Source organism: Scatophagus argus, chromosome 12 (genome assembly GCF_020382885.2).
Source record: "Scatophagus argus isolate fScaArg1 chromosome 12, fScaArg1.pri, whole genome shotgun sequence".
Classification (NCBI taxonomy): Eukaryota; Metazoa; Chordata; class Actinopteri; family Scatophagidae; genus Scatophagus; species Scatophagus argus.
Genome location: NC_058504.1, coordinates 21071101 through 21084965, shown reverse-complemented (window position 1 = coordinate 21084965; position 13865 = coordinate 21071101). Strand labels below are relative to the sequence as shown.

General features: G+C 40.9%; 1 protein-coding gene across 12 annotated transcripts in view; it reads left to right on the top strand.

Annotated features, from left to right (window-relative positions):
* The window catches only part of limch1b (LIM and calponin homology domains 1b), a 77925-nt gene that overhangs the window by 50047 nt on the left and 14013 nt on the right, over nucleotides 1-13865 (top strand). For 7 of the 12 annotated variants that reach the window (XR_006844827.1, XM_046405518.1, XM_046405516.1 and 4 more), the window contains 6 exons: nucleotides 5365-5623; nucleotides 7138-7392; nucleotides 9544-9930; nucleotides 11193-11228; nucleotides 13106-13232; nucleotides 13483-13640. Coding sequence is in view for 11 of the 12 variants with exons in the window: in XM_046405518.1 (XP_046261474.1) it covers nucleotides 5365-5623; nucleotides 7138-7392; nucleotides 9544-9930; nucleotides 11193-11228; nucleotides 13106-13232; nucleotides 13483-13640 (1222 nt within the window). In the remaining variant the exon portion in view is untranslated. The remainder of the gene's footprint in view (nucleotides 1-5364; nucleotides 5624-7137; nucleotides 7393-9543; nucleotides 9931-11192; nucleotides 11229-13105; nucleotides 13233-13482; nucleotides 13641-13865) is intronic. The other 5 variants (XM_046405519.1, XM_046405515.1, XM_046405524.1 and 2 more) reach the window with 5 other exon arrangements.

The window sequence follows — 13865 nt, the reverse complement described above, 5'->3', positions numbered from 1 at the left end:
ATTTTAACTACAGCTATTCTATAGCTTGTGAAAGGGAAGAAATTCGGTACAGGCCCTGCTGTTTTTGTTCTGGTCAAATTTAGCCTGTAGGCAAAGTGTGCATGTACTGTAAATAAGGCAGTATGTGCTACTGGTGCTGATGTGTGCCTCTTGTTCTTCAGCGACTCTGTTTGTTTCAAACTTCTCTGCATTTTTAGGTGGTTAAAAAAAATAATGTAAGGGAAGGAAATGTTGTAAGAAAAAAATCTACAGGCTCTTTGAATGTCTGTGTCAGTGCTTAAGACAGTCATATCTGATTAATTTGAAATGTCAAAAAGAAACATGTGCAAGCCTTGCTGCAATAACAAGCACTGTCACATCTGTTTTAGGACATTTAGGTTATGTAATGTTAGCAGAGGCTTCACCAACATGACATCCAGTGACAGTAGTGAAAAGTAGACTTTTGAATTATTTGTCCAAGCATTGAAAAATTTGGATGTTTGATAAATTGAAAGTGGCAGGAAGAATAGAAGAATAAAGGTTTGATTTGATATAGAAAATAAAGAACTTTATCACTGTAATTTGATGATAATATGTCAGTTCCTTGAGAGGAATAAAATCTGAAGGATTTTAAGCTGTATTTTGAGCACTAGGAGACATCATTCTTACAATTTAGAGTGTTTTTTTTTTTGTAACTTTTCCTCTTGTTTGACAATTGTTTGATCAGATTCTTTATTTCTACAGAAATGTTGCACGTTGGAGCAATTCCGTTTCATCCTACAGTAACTCTCTCTATATCTGGATCTGTGTGGGGTTATCTGTTCATGCACAGTATGCAGGTGAATGGATGTGTGCCTCAGCCACTGTGCTCGTCCAGCCTTGCAGCCTCATAGTGTTTGTGACACCTCTCAGTGAGGATTTCCAGCCCTGCTGTTGACATCCACACAAAAGTGGTCCTGTGCTGAGTGTTTGAGTCTGTTGTTCTGAACTACAGCTGTTGGATAACTCTCTGGAAGTGATGAATGAGATGAGTGACAGCACCAGGGAGGGAGGAAGAATTGAAGAGTTGTTATAGTGAGACAGAAAGAAAAGAAAAGAGGTGTGGTTGTTTCAGTGATGGCTTTTAGCAGTTTTTGATTTGGTGCTTGACTGATTGATCAGAGAAACATCCATATAATGATACATGCTGACCTTCAAAATAATGAGACTTACGGTTAATACCTGATACACTTACTCTTCTGATGTTGGCAGTTATGGTGGTGCAGTGGTTAGCACTGTCGCCTCATAGCAAGAGGGTTCCAGATTCGAATCCCGGTCTGGGCCCTTCTATGTGGAGTTTGCATGTTCTCCCTGTGCCTGCGTGGGTTTTCTCCAGGTACTCCGGCTTCCTCCCACGATCCCAAAGACATGCACATTAAGTTAATTGGCTTCTCTACATTGTCCCTAGGTGTGAGTGTGTATATGGTTGTCTGGCTTTGTGTGATTGTGTGTGCGATTGACTGGCGACCAGTCCAGGGTGTACCCCGCCACTCGCCCGTAGTCAGCTGGGATAGGCTCCAGCTCCCCCGCGACCCTGACGGATAAGCGGTATAGAAAATGGATGGATGGATGATTTTTTTCCTCCCAATCGTACTGACTGTACTAGTATCACTGAATTTGTTTTGATTATTAGTTGTCTTGGAAACAATATTATGCTCTGTGCGCCTGAGATGCTGCTAATTTTCTTTCCAAAAAAGGTGCAGTTAGGTATTTCTATTTGACTTCCCTAATTTGTGTGTGTTTTTAGTTGGTTGTTTCTGTAGGACTCAATCAACTGGAAGTCTCTACTGCTGTTAAAACACACACAACCCCACTGTTGTGTCGGACCAGAATCACATATACTAATTTAAACAGAAGAAATGGAACATAAAGGTCTGACTTCATATGTGCAATTTTCATATGTTGCTTATTGGTCTTGACTTTGTTTCTTAGTCCAGAATGGCTTTTTTATATATGTAACTTTATGCATCCAACTCAGTAGCATAACAATTTTACACAAAGTTTTTCAAGAGAAGCAAAACTGCAAACAGCTGTGAATTTGCTTTATTCTTTGTGTTGAAGTCAAAAACTGAGTGAAAAATAGAGTTTGGCTGCATATAAGTACTTTATAATGCCAAGCTAACCATGTTGTCATTGAAAGCTGTTGACTGCTACACTTTATTTGAATTTTAATGACAGCCTATAAAAGGTTGCAGCAGTCGTCACAAAGCTCAGTGCACGTTTCATCTCTGAACTTCATGTGGGAAAACACAGGCCAAGCATCCTGTCTCACTATGTTTTTGTTTTGAGGGAAGTGCAACGGAAACTGGCGTCTCCAAAGCTTGAGCTGCTGTCACCGACAGTCAAACTAACTAAAAACCTGCTTCTCAGAAGTAAGGGGAAGAAATCCAACCTAAATATCTCCCGTTAAAAACAAAGCAATGAATCTTGTAATCTTTTGTTATTTCTGCAGATAAGTAGCCAGATTTTTTGATAAAAGAAAACAATATTAGCTCCACTTCAGCAGTAAGACAAGAGATTTTGATTACCTAGACATTACAAAGAGGTCACATTTTTGAATGAGGTTCAACAATTACATAAGGAAAAGTACCATTGCAGCAGTGAAAAAGTGACAAAGTTTTCTTTTCAGCAGCCTCAATAGATTAATCAAAATGAAACTGCCTGGAGTTTTTACTATCCAAGTTTTCCCTCAGTCAGTCAATCTGTACACCAAGACATGTAACCCACAGCTGATCAGTCACGTCCTCAAGCTGCTCGTATCCACATACGCCCACCTTTGATCCAAAGTAACGTGCTGTGACATTTTAGGAAACATTCACAAAATTGCAAGTGATTGAAGTCAGGAGTCATGCTGGAGAATTAGAATGAGTAGAAAAAATGTGTGACAGTATTTTTACAAAGTGACTCCTTAAATGCAGCACACATCAATGATGATATGATTATTACAGTTATTTCCTTTCAGGAGCACTTTGTGGTTCAGACATGCATATCAGGTTAGAGAAGTTAGCAAGTCAGCTACATGGTTGGTCCAGTGGTTTATGTGTGATAATATTTAGGTTATTGAAGGTATACTATTAGTGTTCTGATCAGACCCAGGAGGCACGAACTAGAGAAGTTGGAACGGGATAACAATGTAGTTTTTATCCAATCACAGGGAACTTTGAGGACACCCTGAACAAGAGCATTAATTTATTAACAAACTCAAATGAGCCAGGACTTCCCTGCCCCGCTGACCTTTAGACAAAACCCTTTCACTATTCAGCTCTGTAAACTGACTTCACCCTGACAGTAATTAACAGACGGGGAGAGGAGTTTAATTCAGTCACTGAAAGGAGATTCAGTATTGGTGGTTCGCTTTTATTTGGGCCAATTTTGATAGACAGATACAGCGTTAATAAATGAGACACTTTGTGCTTCTGCTTCTCTTACAGTAACGCTTCTTTTTTGTCAACCAATGCAAATCAAAAGCTGTTTAAAACAATAAAAAAGGCGATGTCATTGAGTTGGTTAATTCTGTTCCTTCTTTTCAGTCACTGTAATGTGCGTTGAACTGACTTTTACCTTTCTTGTAGTATTACTGCATGTTGATACTCACTGATGTAAGTTTCTGTGAAGTTCTGGTACAGGATGGCATTGACCCATGATAAACATTCCTCAAGTTTCAGTGTTACCATATGTGCAGACTGAGCAGATTTCCCCATACAGACATGTGTTGGTCCTTAAGGATGGATAGACTTGGATGCGGGGTCGCTCATGTTTCCAGCTGATATGGGTTAACAGTCATAATTGAACCAGTCATTTTTGGACTTGCAGATATTTCAAGGCCCTCTTTGGACCTTGATCTGTCAGTCTTTTAGACCACATAAAAATGAAGTCTATTGATAGAAACTGAGATTTTCACCAGCTCAAAATATACCATTTGTTTCCACTGAGAGCTGTGGCTGCATCCACATGTATCTGTTCAGAACCAAGAGAAGATTTCACAGTTTAGATCTGGTTGAAAATGTGGCTTTATTCTTGGAAAATATGTACATTGAGTCATAAATTCATAGGTCATAGATTCAGTATGAATGCATCCAGAAGGAGAGGAATTCCAGTAGCACATGTGCTTAACATCTTGTGGAGGAATTTTGAGAGACCTTGGGGTAAAGCAAGGCTGCATGTATCTATTACCTGCTGTTTCCAGATATTGAATTTGCCTTAGCATTAGCAAAAAACTTCTTAATGAAGGCGGAAATGATCGGTATGCTAAAGATACATCACTGAAATTGTGAACATGTGATGTCCCCTGTCAGTTCTCTATTTTGTATGTACTCTGAGGATCAAACATGAACATCTTGCAGAGGAATTTAAGACGCCAGACAGGGAAAGTCCTTGAGCGATGCACTTCTGCAAAGCCAGGTGTTGCCGCTGACATTTAAGAGCTTAACAATGTGTTTCAGAAGTGATATAGACAGACACTGTGGCATCCTGAGTGAATTCTTCCGCTAGAATTCCGTCATCAGGAGCTGCACAATACAAAATTAGTCATGATTTATGTTATTTTGTTTCATAAAAACAGGACACAACCTGCTTGGTGTTCATTTATGTTCACCCACTGGAATGAATAAAATTGTAACAGTGCTGCAATATTTTGTAGGCCTACATGATATAACACCTTGGGGAAACTCCTCAATCAACTGTTTCTTTGCTCAACTTATTTTGGATTTGTTTTCTGTCTCCGTCTCTCCGTCTCTCTCTGACAATGACTTAAGGAGCTGGGTGCCTCTTCCTCTCTCGGATAGTTGAAAAGAAATCATGATCATTTTTAAAGCCTATTATCATTTAAAAAGTTCATGGAATGTAACAGAGGCACTGCTGCTTGTATACATTTCACCAGAAGGGCAGAAAAAACAGTATAGGTTAACAATATGGGAAAAGTAATGCAGTAAAGATTTGCTGTTTAATGAATCTCTGTTGGACAGTACTGTGGTGCAGCACTGGTGTTGGCACGGTCGCCTCACAGCAAGCGGGTTCCAGGTTTGAATCCCGGTCTGGGCCCTTCTATGTGGTGTTTGCGGGTTCTCCGGCTTCCTCCCACAATCCCAAAAACATGCGCATTAGACTAACTGGCTACTCTGCATTGACCCTAGGTGTGAGTGTGTGTGTAAGTGGTTGTCTGTCTTTGTGTTTTGGCCCTGTGATTGACTGGTGACCAGTCCAGGGTGAACCCACCCCCTCTCACCCGTTAGCCCCCTCTCACAAATTAGCTGCAGAATGATCTCTCTGTGATGGACATAAAAGATCCATGACACAGTTCACAAACTCATAAACTCTTTCGTTTTTACCAACCCCTCCTCTCAACAGGCCGCGGCAGTGACTCGGAGTCTGACGGTCCCCCGCACAGGAAGATGCCAGACGTCCGTAAGGATGACATGTCGGCGCGGCGGACGTCCATCAGCGAGCCACGAACTGCCATGCCCTTCAACCAGTACCTGCCCAACAAGAGCAACCAGAGCGGATACGTGCCCACACCACTCCGCAAGAAGAAGAACGATAAAGAGGAAGGAGGCCGCAAGAGTTGGAGTACTGCCACCTCCCCTGTAGGTGGAGACAGGCCATTCAGGTGAGTCTGGCTTAAGATATTACATAGACCTGTCTCTATAAAAAGCAGTTATTTAATTAAGGTTTAAATCAAAGGTCCTGGCGCAGGTTTATTTATTTAAATGTTTAGCAAATATTACATGAAGTACACCAGTTTTGTGTTCACAGAACAGAGAAGCGTGTTCCTTATTACCAAGTTTGTTGCAAACTCATTTACACATTACACGTAAACATTTTACATTTAGCTTATTATTTGTTTAAGTGGAGGTGCAGCTGACTTGTTGAATGTCAACGAGATGAATAAGTGAAGTTGGGCTTAAACAAAGTACTGCTGAGCCACTCAAGGTCCTGGCTGCTGCTGGTAACAGTCAGTAGGCGTGTACAAAGCGTAATAAACTGGTAATTTAGGGACAGGCTGCACAAACATGAACCTTGTTTTGTCTTGAAATTGTTTCCCTGTAGATAAAATCTTTAAAATGAAATGTTGACTAGAGAAATGACATTACATAACTTTTTTGTAGAACTGATAAAACTGACCAGACTGACAAAAATTACTGCAAATGCTTGAAAACAACTCATGTGTTGTTTATTATTCACATTATCTAAAATACACCAATAAGTGTTTGTGTTGTTTCAACATTCCTCAAGAGTGGGTGTCAAACGTGTCAGCTTGCAGAAGTCTTTAATTAAATGTTTCAGCCGCTGATTATTTTTCTCTGTCTGTTACTGTACATGTGGGAGAGGATGATGGAGACCAGATGTGTGTTTTCATTGGCTCAGACTGAAGAAGCAAAAGTGTGAAATATGCTGCATAGACAAAAATGAGGCAGATTAAAGTTTGAAGGTCTTAACTGACATTTTTGGCAGGTCACTGTGTGAGGGCACACACACTTGATTCTGTTGAGCAGTTCGGCGTCAGCGGCTCTCACTGTAGACATTTCAGATTCCTACCTGCTAAGTGCATTCATGATGTGCTTTGCTCAGTTCTAGCATGTGCGATGCTAATGGTGTGGGTGTTTGTGTGTGTAGTGTAGGGGAGTGTCAGATTTGACTGAAATTAAGTTTTGAAGGCTCATGTTTTAAGATTTGGATGTATCATATTTGTATGTATCAGGAGCAGGAAATTGAAGATATTTAATTAAAAGCCAACTGTCAGCAGTGTAATTAGTCTTACTTCGGTGTGTTCCAGAAAGTGCTGTAAGTGGTGTGTGTTGTGCCTGTGTGGGTCACCTAGTGTGTGTTGCCAATCATTTTCCCTATTGTTAACTTCATCAATCATGTTATATGTTGCATGAAAACACATGTATTGATTCATTTTGCATTATTTTTTTCCCCTCCATCTCCTTCCTTTGCATCTGTCATGGCTTTTTTCCATCTTACCTCATTTTACCTCCCATGTGTCAACCTCCTGTTCCCTCTCACTTGTGTGGCTCTTATGACCTTCATGTCGTGACCATCCTCATGTCTTTGTTTCTAATTTCGCCCCGATGGGATCATGTCTTCCTGTGTGTGATGCGTGAATGGGTGATGTAACAGTCCAAATGAGATCCCTAGCTTAGACGCCCCACCTGGAGGGTCCCGACGCCCGTCCCCCACCCCGCCCCTTACACCCCAGATACAGATTCAGAAGGAGGACCAGGCAATTAAGGACGAGGAGGAAGGAGAGCACGCTGCCTCCATACCTTGCACTGAGATCCATGCAGCTGGCATGAGGAGGAGCAGTGATCCTGTGCCCTGTAGCCTCCCCCAGCCCCATGCAGAGGGCCGCATGGAGGTCAACTCTGAGCAAAGGTCTTCATCTTGTTATATGTTTTTCCTCAAATCCAAATCAGAAGTCTAATTCCATTTTTACTGCCATGGTTCTGATTAATCGTTCATCTAAATCAACCAAATCCAAAAGAGAAAAGATTGTCTGACTATTTATATAAACTATTTATATTTTTCTAGGGAAACTCCACTGATTTTTACACATTAAGGTCTGCTTAAAGGTCTTGTGAAGCACTACGGCATATGTAGAAAAAAAAAAATTATGGCTTCAAAAGGAGCTGCATGAAGTCTGATAAATCAGGTAATGTCATTTCAGTTTAGGGTTGAAGAATACAAGTTTGAAAATGAACAAAAATGAGTTAGAAAGAAATGAGTTTGTTTGATTTCTCTGGGTGGTCTGGGTCACCCAAATCAAAAAACACACATATAGCCCTGCAGATAATTTCAATTTCTTGTTAAATTTAGTTTTGTGTGCCTTTGAGAGTTCTGCCTGTATGCCATCCAGTGTAGATAAATTGAATTTTATCTTTGCCACTCAAAACACTGAAGAATTACAGCAGCAGCCAAAAACAGCGTCCCAGCGTATGCGGGTAATCTATATACTTTACTGTGAACAGTTTTCATTAGGGCTGTTGAAAGTAGTTCCAATTTTCTCAACTGTTTTTTCATCCACTATTTCTTTTTTCTTTACCAGATGATTGTTTCCATTTATTTCCTCATCCAAAGCATGGTGTTTCAGTGCTCAGTGAAACCTAGTTGAATGTAGAAAACGCTGTTGTTATACAGAGTCTACCCAGCAGGCCAGCCAAGGGTCACAATTTTTTTTCCCTTGGTGTCAGGTGACAAGGTGAGGACTATGAGATGTTAAAACACAATGCCGTTGTATAATTTACAGTGCAGAAGCCCACTGTGATTGTGTGATCACAGTGTTCTCAGTTGAAAAATGTCAGTTTAAATCTCTGTTATTTCACAATCCAGCCCTATCTTGTGTTATTTCCTTATCCAGCAGACGTTTCATTCACAGTCTGGCTGGAGAGTTATTAGAGCTACACCCCCATCTTTCAGAATTTTCTGGCTCAGATGATATGGCACTGATTGCATTGTCATTGTTTCAAGGGAGCGGGAAGAATCCTCAGTAGAAATCATGACTTTCCATTCCAAGGAAAAAGGGGGATTTCTAGGATGTTTGTAGAAGATTTTCATATGGGCTTCTTTAGCTCAGAACAGCTTGCGTTTTTCCAGAAGAAAAGTGAGCCTGGAATTTGTGCATTGCAGTGTTGCCAGACGTTTACAAACCAGTTGCGTAACATCAATATATCCGTGTTTGTAGTTGCCGTCTTTTAAGATCATTCTGTTGCTGATGACAGTTGTTTCTCTCGGTTTGTTTGAGTAGAGCAGAGTAAAGGTGGCATCCAGGAATATGGTGGTTGTGTTAGCTGGTGACTGTGTTTTTTAGCTTGAACACTAATGTCAAAATGTATGTAACATTTTGAAGGGTTAGACTTATTCAGGGTTTAGCTGAGTAACAAAAGCACTATGCACAGCGATGCCTGTTGAATTGTTAAAAATCTTAATCGACACGTAAGACAAGCACAGACAATTGAGTGCCACCTAGTTTCCAATAATATCGCACTTGACCTTTGCTGTCGAAGTTTAGGAACAAAACTGCACACCCCTTCAAATGCATGCAGCAGTTACACACAAAAATGTATTCTATGTGTGTATTCATGTGTATTCTATGTGTGTATTCATGTTCCCTGCAAACACATTTGCAGGGAACATGAACATGCGACCCACCCTCAGGATGTAAGGAAATGAGGCCTTCTTCCTTCCCTGACCCTGAGCAAACTGGAACTGAAGCCTGCCCTTTTCACAGCCTTTCCCTCCCTGCCGTGCAATCTGGGAATTTACAGTCCAATAACAAGCCTCCCAAAAAATAGCTCTTCATCACAGGATGACAAACAACAGAGCATTCAGTGAATTTTTTCTTTGGCTTTGAGACTCCAGTGTTTTCACATCCATTCTGCTCTGAATGGATTTGTGACCATGCTTTGCTATTTTCTTAGATTTATGTCTACATAAACCTTCTTTGTGGCTCCTCTGAAGGAATGCTGTCTCGTGATGTAGGATGATAACCAGGCAGCAGTACGTTTTAGTTTGCTTTGCTTTCTGCAGTACTCCAGCTCGCTCGTGCTCCGAGGAGCTCTTCCACCATTCGACACCTCTCGCGGCAAACGCTACTGCAACCCGCTTGGTTGCAGCGAGCCCCGTCATCACGTCCAGTAAACATCTACCTGCGATGGAGCAGGAGGAGGCAGCGGCTGTGAAGAAGGGAGTCACAGGTGTCCTGTTAGTCGCAGATGCTGAGCGAGATGAGAAGCGGGGCCGCCAAACCCTGACCCCTCCCAAACCTGTCACCTCCCCAAGTCCCTCCCACGTCCTTCCTGTGGCAACCGCCACAACAGCAGCAACCGATACGGGCCGACAGAAGGGAATGGCAAGGAGTGAAAATGAAAACCAACAAGGAGGGACATCTTGGTTGGACAACAGTCCTCTAGCAACGTGAGCCCCGCCCAGCAACTACACTACACCTTATGAATTTGCACCGCGTTGAAGTAGAACTACATAATTCAATTTTAAAATCAAGGGATCTGCTATTCCAGTGTTCTCAAGGTCTCGGTCTCAGCATGTGACCCCTGCGTCCGAATGCAGTGCTCCTCTGTGGATGACTTAACAACATATAAAGACTGCATGACCTTTTTTTTCTTCTTTTTTTTTTTTTTTAACATGAGTGCAAACTGGTATTGTACACAGAATGCATGGAAACACTGAAACGTGTTTTTTCTCATTTCTGTGCCTTTTCTCTGTTATTAAGAAATTTAGAGAAGAAAAATCATGCTAATGTTGTTTTTGATTAACTATGCATGACTTTAGTTTAGTATACTCAATTAGGGGATTAAAGCAAAGGACACTGAATTGAATTTGAATTTGAAGCAAAATTATTTGGCAGTTCTTAGGTGTTTAACGTTGTTAAAATATTAATAAATCAATTATTGACAATTCCCTTTGTGACAATAAAATGATGCAGCCTTTAATGTAAGCCCGACTTTATCACAGGTTGACATTTTCCCACGATGAAAGCGTGGCAAATAGACATTTTACTGCAGTATACCATATGGCAAGCAGTCATCTTGGCAAAATATCTGGTCTTCAGTGAGGCTTCTCTTAATTTAGTCTCCTTGTTCTCTTGTGGTGAGAAACCACAGGCCACGCTTTGCTTCACACCCCTCCAGCATCACAGAGGCAGCTCTTTGTGGTTAAGGCCAAACCTACAAGTGGTTGTCACAGACAATAAGAGAGCCACATCCTTGATGTAGCTCTTGTGCTGTCTAATAAAAGATGCATGTGCTTCTTTTTTAATATTTAAGTGTCAGCTGCGTTCTTAGATCATTTCCATAAGCATTTATTATATGCTAGCAGTTGTTTTGGGTTGCAGTCATGCAGTAAACTTGTCTTCTGGCTGTGTTACGGATAAGACTGCCCCCTTGTGCTTGGTTTGGGGATAATCATCAGACCTTGGAACTGACAGGCACATCTGTGCAGAGACAGACACACACTTGTTTAATCAACCTTAGTTGGTTTTCAATCTGTATTTAATCTGTCACAACTAACTCGTTCTCAGCTGTGATCACAACACTGTGACTAACAATCAAATATTCCATCACTGGGTTTTAATATTCACATCAGCGAATGACATCTTTGTGTGAGTGTTCTTGTATTCATTTGTGATTGTGCTCTCTCTCCATGCTCTCTGCCTTTTGTAGATTCAGCCGCACGCGTAGTGTGTCGGATGACTCACAGTAAGTTGTCCTTTTACCACTCAGAGGCTCAGCTGCCTGGCCCAGCACTGCTCTGCGCTGCAAAACAAAGCCCGCTCAACAAGTCATTCAATCACCCGTTTAGAGTTAGAATCAGATTTTTCTTTATGCAAGTAGGAAAATCTGCTCACATTTGACGCACTTAACAGAACTTTCTTGTTGTCTTTGTTTGGTGGTAACAGCAAATATTTTCCACCAGTTTTTATGTTTGTCCATCTTGTATTGGTAGAAAAGAAATAAAAGAATGCAGTGTTTCCCTCAGAAGTGTACTTTTACCAGGATATGAATCCTCTAAATCTGATACTTTACTTTAAATTCTCTAATTCTCTAATTATAAACTCTAATACTGGAGTTTGTTCTTTTTTCCTTAGTTTCTCTTAGCTCCTGCGCAGAATTTTCTTGCAGTATTTTGAGTTGTGTGACATCAGTTCTTTACTAAAATCACAATGAAGGATGAAATGAGTTGACCAGAATGTTCTGTGTTAGTTTTTGCAGTGCCAGACTGGTATGAGTGAGTGAGTACGCTCAGTCGCAGCTGATTTATCACTACATTCATTACAAGATGATCTTATGTGTTTTGAGTCATAATAGAATTGTTTTTCATGGGATACAAAAATGCAGATTCTTCCTACTTGTATCCTGCTTATTAAAAGTAATAAGTTGCATGACTTGTTAAGGCGGACATTTTGAAATTGTGCCTTAACAACATGCCGAGCCTGATCTGACATATGAATATGTTTTCAATAAATCTAGTAGACATGATTGTTTTGCCTCTTTGGCTGCTGTCAATTCGCAGATTTATTAAAGTGCTTGCAGTATCGTGGCTGTGGACAGGATTTACTAAACTGTGCTCACCTAACCTCACTGCTTCAGCCATTTGCATGTTTCATGTAACACAACCGTTTCAGCAAGCATCTCAACAACTCAGTAAAACATCATCATGGCAGTCTCTTTTGCTGCTAAATAATGCTGCTCTTTATGAAGCAGGAGATATGATTCATAACCAGGAGATGGCTCAGCATTTGTTTCAAAGTTTTTATTTGGACCAGCTGATATTTATTTGGCTTTGTACTGGCATATGTCCACAGATTACACCTCTCCCTGTGGCCTAAACTTTAACAATAAAATAACGTGTCTGTCATCTCCTAGGTTGAAAATACTCTCCTGTTAAAAGTTTGTCAGGCCCACCTGGTGACCAGTGGGCTCCGTAAAGCATTTGACCACTAGCGAGCACTGCAAGGGATGCTTTAATATTACTGAATGAATAAATATGAGGACCAGTAAGAACCTTCTGTAGCGAGTCTTTCACTGTAGAATGACCATCCCGGTTGTTGCCTCTTGCACATGTCACTAACAATTTTACAGCCACAGGTACCTGCAGCTGAAGCTGATATTTTCAGGCATCTTAACATTGTTGAAACAACATGAGAATGTTCAGAGGAAACAAGCAAAGGCAAAGGATTGTGTCCACAGGGGGAAATATGAGGCTACCTTTGAAGATCCACTGTTTTTTCTTAAAAGACACTTCTGTCTTTCTGTATCTGTAGTAAACCACTAATCACAGGTTCTCTTTTCTATGATCTATGATCGTGGATTTATAGAAAATCTTTTTGGTTTTTTTATGCTAAACATACTAAACATAGATGTTGTGTGGAGCGTCACTTGAAGGAACAATGATTTTTCAGTGTCTTTTTGACATATGTGTGATTGCAGTACGACGCACTAAGGGAATCTGTGGAATCACTAACAACGTTGGCAAACCGTGAAATACAAACCATGTCCTATTCTGGAAATGACATGTCAACTCACATTTGTCATTGTCCATATTCTCTGTCTCTCTCTGTCCCTCCTGCCTCTAGGAGTGTCAGTATGATCGACATGCGTGGTGAGGAGGAGGCCTTCCTGCAGCCCCACAGTCAGGTGCGTCATGAACTGATGCACAACCAGTACAACAAAATGAAGGAAGAGGAAGATCACTGGCAGGATGTGAGTGTCTCAGATTTGTTGAACTTAATGTTGATATTTTTTGAGTTTTTTTTTCTCTATTGTGTCAAGTTTATCAGTTAAATGCTGTGATTTTAGCAACTGCAGGCTCACATACAGAGTGCCCCATTTAATGAACTTGAGTTTTCTAGGGCCACAGTAGTGCTGCAGACCACACAGTTCTGCTCAGCCAAGCCCTCTTGCCTTGCTTCTCTTGGAACCATAACACTTCCAATGTGTCTGTGTGTGTCAGGACCTGGCCCGATGGAAGAACAGAAGAAGAAGCATTTCCCAGGACCTTATCAAGAAAGAGGAGGAGAGGAAGAAGATGGAGCAGCTGATGTCGGGAGAGGGCTGTCCCTCTGGCAGGAGGAGAAGCATCAAGACTTACCGAGAGATAGTGGAGGATAAGTAGGTCAAATACAAACATGATGTTTAAGTTGTATTCAGCTTTAACAAAGGAAAGTTGCAAAAACAAAACTGGTGTAATGGAAAAGTAGGACTTTCTCAGATAAAATAATTTAATTCTAATTTCTCTTAGCGAGCCCACAGGATCCTCCAGGACCCTGCTGGTGTTTATTTAAGTAGGTCTCCCAAAAAGAAAATTTGAAGGAAGAGCAGGTCTGCTCAAGTGAT